General features: G+C 63.3%; 1 protein-coding gene across 1 annotated transcript; it reads left to right on the top strand.

Annotated features, from left to right (window-relative positions):
• The first annotated feature begins 301 nt into the window (after positions 1–301).
• Positions 302–2,959, top strand: CUNH1orf226 (chromosome unknown C1orf226 homolog). The gene is made up of 3 exons (XM_026656108.1): positions 302–323; positions 1,214–1,529; positions 2,446–2,959. Exons 1-3 carry the CDS (start codon positions 302–304, stop codon positions 2,957–2,959), a joined length of 852 nt encoding a protein of 283 aa, XP_026511893.1.
• Positions 2,960–5,994: the final 3,035 nt, after the last annotated feature.

Below are 5,994 nucleotides of genomic sequence, written 5' to 3'. Positions count from 1 at the left end.
GGCAGCAGCTGCGAGAGCTGGAGAAGGGCCGAGCACCACACAGGTCCATGCCATGGCTCCTCCCAGCCTCGCTGCCTCCCACAGTGATCCCTGTGCTGCCTGTGGTGATGCCCAGCCCTGCCTGGCACAGTGCAGCCACCCTCTTGCCCGGTGTCACTGGTCACAGGCCCCACTAGTAACCCTGGCTGTGGGACCTGCTGCGCCAAGGATCCGAGTCTCATGTCCCTACATGCGTCCCCCAGGACCCCAGCGTGTCAGTACTGACACCAGGAGAATCACTGCCCTTTTCTTTGTCTGGCCCATGGCTCATGCCCACAAGGCAGGTAAATCCTCCTGGGACACCGGGGTGTCTGGCAGTGACACCAGCGCTTGAGCCAGTAGCAGGAGGTTCTGCAGCCTTGGAGCAGGGCCAGCCTCTTGGACTCAGGGCCTGCTGCTGGGCATGGAGGCCTGAATGACAGGGAGGGATGCAGAGCCCCGGGCTAGGGGGCAGTGGCTGCCATTGACATTAGGGCTCTGCCTTGTCATGTACTGAGCAGAAGCATTTGTAGCCTCTGGGCCCAGAGCAATGCACCTCTGTGTCTGGCAAGAGCCCCGTCTCACTGGGAAGCCTGCACGTGCCAACGCTGTGCATGCGCCACCCCTCTGCCCATGTGCCAGCCCCTTCTGCGCACACCACCTCCCCACATGTCAACCTCTCCACACACACTGCCCCTTGCCTGCATGCCAACCGCTCCCTGCATGCCAACCCCTGCCTGCATGCTGTCCCCTGCCTGCGTACTCACCCCTGCCTGCACCCGCTGCCCCTTGCCTGCGTGCCAACCGCTCCCCGCGTGCCATTCCCTGCCTGCATGCCAACTGATCCATGCGTGCCACCCACTACCCATATGTCACCCCCTGCCTGCATGCAGCCCTTCTGCCTGCATGCCAACCACTCCATGCACTCCAGCTACTGCCCACATGCCACCCCCTCCACACTCATGCCAGCCCCTCCCCGCACACTGCCCATGTGCCACCTACTCCTCACAGGCCAACCACTCCATATGCGCCACCCACTGCCTGCATGCCACCCCCTTCCCGCGCACCACCCCCTCCGCACGTGCCACCTCCTTCTCATACACCAGCCACTCCCCGTGCACCATGCACTCACCCCTCTGCCCATGCGTGCCCTTCCCCTGCGCACCAACACTTCCACTCTTCTCTTCTCTTCCAGTTGACCAAAGCATGTTTGAGAATTCAAACACAGCCCCCACGCCAAAGCTGCAACCCAGCCGGTCTGTCTCCAAAGCCTCGCTGGGCCCCACCCTGGCAGCTCTGCCAGCCGCGGCTGAGACTGGATTGCGGGTGGGGAGCAGCCAGCACCTCAAGAACCTGAGCAAGGCTGTCGGGGCCAAAGTCAACGACTTCCTGCGCCGGAAGGAGCCCGCCAGTCTGGGCGAGGTGGGAGTGACCGAGGTCAATGCCAGCGCGGGGGCCGAGCTGTCGGGCGGGATGCTCGCGCTGCTGGGGGACCAGGCCCACGATGCAGGGTGAGTCTTCCCTCAGGTATTGGCTGGCTGACTGCATGCTGACCCCCCCCGCCCCCCCAGCTGGAGCACATGCTGGGACTGCAGGGCCATGCTGCAGCCACGGCGCAACGGCCCTGGCTGGGGGATGCTGCGCATTGCTGCTCCCACCTCTCCGAGCCCCTCCTGTCCCACTCTCCCCCACCTGCATGCCCTGCCCTTCCCCATCCAATGGCATCTGGGACAGGCTGGCTGCAGGGAGCTCTTCCTGCTGAAAGGGGGTGGCTCCTGGCCTAGCTTGGGACTCACTGCAATGTCCGAGGAGGAGGGGAGCTGCTGCTTTAGCCCCTTTCCCATGGACCCGTCCCTACATTGAAGCCCCGTCTCTCCAGTTGGAAGCGAGGGCTGTGCCCCTCTCTAGGGCCGGCAGCAGGAACTGATGCATCCCAATACAGCAGGGAGGGATTTGAAGCAGTGGGTGGCCGCGGTGAATAAAAGCAGCCCTAGGAACTATTTGATTTACTGAATTATTTCTACACCAGTAGTTTCTGCTCCCAGAGCCTGCCTGTCCAAAGGGCCTTCACTGCAGCACCCTACAGATGGGAAATTGAGGCACAGAGTGGCTGAGTGACTTGCCCAAGGTCACACAGGGTATCTGTAGAAGAGCAAAGAATTGAACTCAGGTGTCCTAAGCTAGTACCCTCTCCTGGCCCTCTTTCCTCTCTGCCATTCAGTCTGTGCGGTCAGCACTCAGCACACACGAGTTGTCCAGCTGCTGGGAGTGTGCTTGTGTCTGTGTGAGCTGATCCCATACTGATGCCTTAGACCCCATCAAGCGGGCTCAGCCCTTGGATGGGAGTGCATCCAGGGAACCCCCGGGCAGCTGTCAGCGCTGTGTCGGGTGTTATTGTCGCTCACCGAAGGGCCATTGTGCTTGCAGGCGTGTGCTGTTGGAAACCTTTCCCCGGCTCAACCCGCCGCCCCCGGCAGCCAAGAAGCGCACGCCCCGGGCTTTGAAGACCCCTCTGGACATGCTGATCTCCTCCCAGCCGGTGGTGAGCAGCCTGGAGTGCAGCGCCGAGGCGCTACCCGAGCAAGGCCAGGAACACCCCAAGCAGGCTGCCCAGGGGGAGCAGTGGAAGGTGGCATGGGACATGTCTCAGCCAGAGGGCAGTGCTGAGCTGGGTGCTCCTGGCACAGCGGTGCCAAACGGGGACGGGCCCTCCCACAGCAGGGTCCTCTCAGTGCCTGACCTCATCCACGAGGAGAACCTGGAGGGCAAACTCAAAGCTGCTGACAGGCAGGCAGTGTCCCCGCCCTGCCCAGAGAAACCCGCCCTCAGACTCAGCTGCCTGCTGGAGTACCAGCCCCCCGTGGGCGACGTCCAGCCTGTGGCACAGCCCTCCGGCCTGGAAAACGAGGGGCCCCACCCAGACCTCCTGTCCTTTGAGTAGCAGCCCCCATGTCCCAGGGGAGTCAGCCACTTCCCCCCTCAAGAACACCCCTCCCCCTCTGCTGGGGAGGGGACATGCTGACTGCACTCTGGGGGCGCTCAGCAGTGACTTCTGTCCAGGGGGCTCGAAGAGAAGCCTGGCCCTGCCCGCTTGTCCCCTCAAACAATGGCAGGGCATGGGGGTGATCCTCGGGGCTGTCCACACAGTCACTGCCTACCCTCCCCCCAGGCCTTAGTGCAGGCTGTGCAAGTGAGCACTGTTCACGAAGGCCAGGCCTGCACAGGCACCCTGGACGGAATTTCCGTTCTCCCCCATCAGGGTCTCCAGCCACGTCCTGCACCCCCTGCTGCCCTCCTGTTCCGGTACCTGTCTCACAAGCAGCCCTGGGGCTGATGGCAGGGGCAGGCCATGTGCCATTTGCTGCGGGTCCCTCTCGAGTCCCTCATACATGGCTCCTGCTCCTGCATCTCCAGCAGCACCTTTCCCTGAGCTGTGCAGAGCGAGGGGCACTGGACCTGGTCTCTCGGGGAAGCCAGTCCGCTCCTTGCACACAGATCGCCCCACTCTAGGGCTCCCTCAGGCTGCTCTAGCCCCTCTGGGCCATACCCCGTCTGCAGCAGGGGCTGGTCTCTGCTGGGGGCTGGGAGAAAGGAAATGAATTGATGATGGCTCACGTGCCTTGAAGGCTATGGCCCTGAGGCACAGCCCACAGGCCTGGTGTCTCCCACCCAGGGCCGGCTTTAGGCCAATTCAACCAATTCCCCTGAATCGGGCCCCGCCCCTAAGAGGGCCCCGCGCCCAAGCCCTGGTACCGGGGTGGCCCAACTTCCCCAGGGGGCAATTTAAAGGGCCTGGGGCTCCCAGCAGGGACTGGAGCCCCAGGCCCTTTAAATTGCCACCAGAGCCCCACTGCTGGAGCCCTGGGGTAGGGCTGCGGGGCTCTGGGGGCTATTTAAAAAGTCCGGGGCTCTCCTTGCTTCTACTGCCCCGGCCCTTTAAATAGCCGCTGGAGCCCCGTCGCTTCCCCAGGGCTCCCTCGGCTATTTACAGGGCCGGGGCGGTGGAAGCAGGGGAGTCCCAGGCCCTTTAAATAGCCCCCGAGCCCCGGGCTGCTGCTGCTACCCCGGTGGGGGAGGGAGGAAGAGGGGGCACTTACCGTACAGGGTGGGCTGTACCTGCACCCCCTGCCCTGCCCACAGCCAGCCCGTCTCCAACCAGCCCCTCACCCCCTACCCTGCCTCCAGCCCCGCACCCCCTGCCCTGCCCGCACCAGCCCCTGTCTCCAGCCAGCCCTACACCCCCTGCCCCGCCTGCAGCCAGCCCCGCACCCCCTGCCCGCAGCCAACCCGTCTCCAGCAAGTCCCGCACCTCCTGCCTGCAGCCAGCCCCTGCCCGCAGCCAGCCCCTGCCGCCCCCCCTGCCCTGCCCGCACCAGCCCCGCACCCCCTGCCCACAGCCAGCCCCTGCCGCACCCCCCTGCGGCCCTGCCCGAAGCCAGCCAGCCCCCCCCACACACCCCTGCCTGCACCAGCCCTGCACCTCCTGCCCTGCCCACACCAGCCTCCCACCCCCTGCCCTGCTTGTAGCCAGCCCCGCACCCCCTGCCCTGTCTCCAGCCAACCCCTGCCGCAACCCCCTGCCTGAAGCCAGCCAGTCCCGCACTCCTCTGTCTCCAGCCCTGCCAACCCATTCCGCACCCCCCTGCGGCCCTGCCTGAAGCCAGCCAGCCCACCCCACACACCCCTGTCTCCAGCCAGCCCCGCACCCCTTGCCCTGCCTGCAGCCAGACCCTACTTCCAGTCAGCCCCTGCCCTGCCTCCAGCCAGCCCCATGTCCACTGGTGCCCTGCAGTTCCCAGGGCAGTAACCCTGCACACTTGCTTCAATGAGGGGGGCAGGGAGCAGCTGGGACCCACACATGTGCACACCCTAGGGTGACCAGACAGCAAGTGTGAAAAATCGGGACGGGGGTGGGGGGTAATAGGATCCTATATAAGAAAAAGACTCCAAAATCGGAACTGTCCCTATAAAATCGGGACATCTGGTCACCCTAGCACACCCCCAGGGAGTGGCGGGGACCCACACATGTGAAACGGAGCTCATTTCTAGTTCAGGCCCATCTTTTTAAAAAAGAACTTTAGGTAGGGTTAACATACATCCGTATTTTCCCGGACATGTCAGGCTTTTTGGTTCTTAAATCGCCGTCCGGGAAAATACGGACGTATGTTAACCCTATTGGTACAAAAAATACATACTGTGGCACATCCCTTAAATCAGAACTTTTTATAAGAAATGAAAGGCTTTTTTTTACATGGTTTTTTTTTTTTTTAGTCATCCCTGCCAGGGCCCCGCCGAAAATGTTCGAATTGGGCCCCGCACTTCCTAAAGCCGGCCCTGCTCCCACCTGCACTGTAAAATGCCCAGTGGCTGTTCCAGCTGGGGCCACACGCTCTCTGTCAGCCACAGAGGCAGGATAACCCATTTCTGCCTGGGGGAAATCTTCCCCTCCCACTTGATCCATCACTCTCCCAGCATGCACTGGGTACCGCTGACCGGACAGTCTCCGTCCTATGCCCCTTTCTTACAGTGTGCTGGTGCCAGCGTGAGCTCCCCTGCGTAGAGTTGCCAACTTTCTAATTGCAGAAAACCAAACACCCGTGCCCTGCCCCTTCTCCGAGGCCCTGCCCCTGCCCCGCCCCTTCTCTGAGGCCCCCTCCCCACACTCACTCCATCCCATGGGCTCTGGGGCGGAGCCGGGGATGATGAATTTGGGATGCAGGAGGGGGCTGTGGGCTGGGGGGGTGGGGCCGAGGGGTTTTGGAGTGTGGAAGGGGGCTCCAGGCTGAGGCAGGGGATTGGGGTTTGTGAGGGGGTACGGGCTCTAGGCTGGGGGTGCGGGCTCTGGGGTGGGGCCAGAAATGAGGGGTTCAGGGTGCAGGAGGGGGCTCTGGGCTGGGGCCAAGGGGTTCAGAGTGGGGGGTTGAGGGCTCCAGCTGGGGGTGCGGGCTCTGGGTGCGGCTGGGGATGTGGGATGGG

This window comes from Terrapene carolina, unplaced genomic scaffold (assembly GCF_002925995.2).
Source record: "Terrapene carolina triunguis isolate 2854851 unplaced genomic scaffold, T_m_triunguis-2.0 Scaffold212, whole genome shotgun sequence".
In the NCBI taxonomy this organism is placed as follows: domain Eukaryota; kingdom Metazoa; phylum Chordata; order Testudines; family Emydidae; genus Terrapene; species Terrapene triunguis.
Note: the sequence above shows the minus strand (reverse complement) of the source record. Positions and strands in the feature narration are given on the sequence as shown.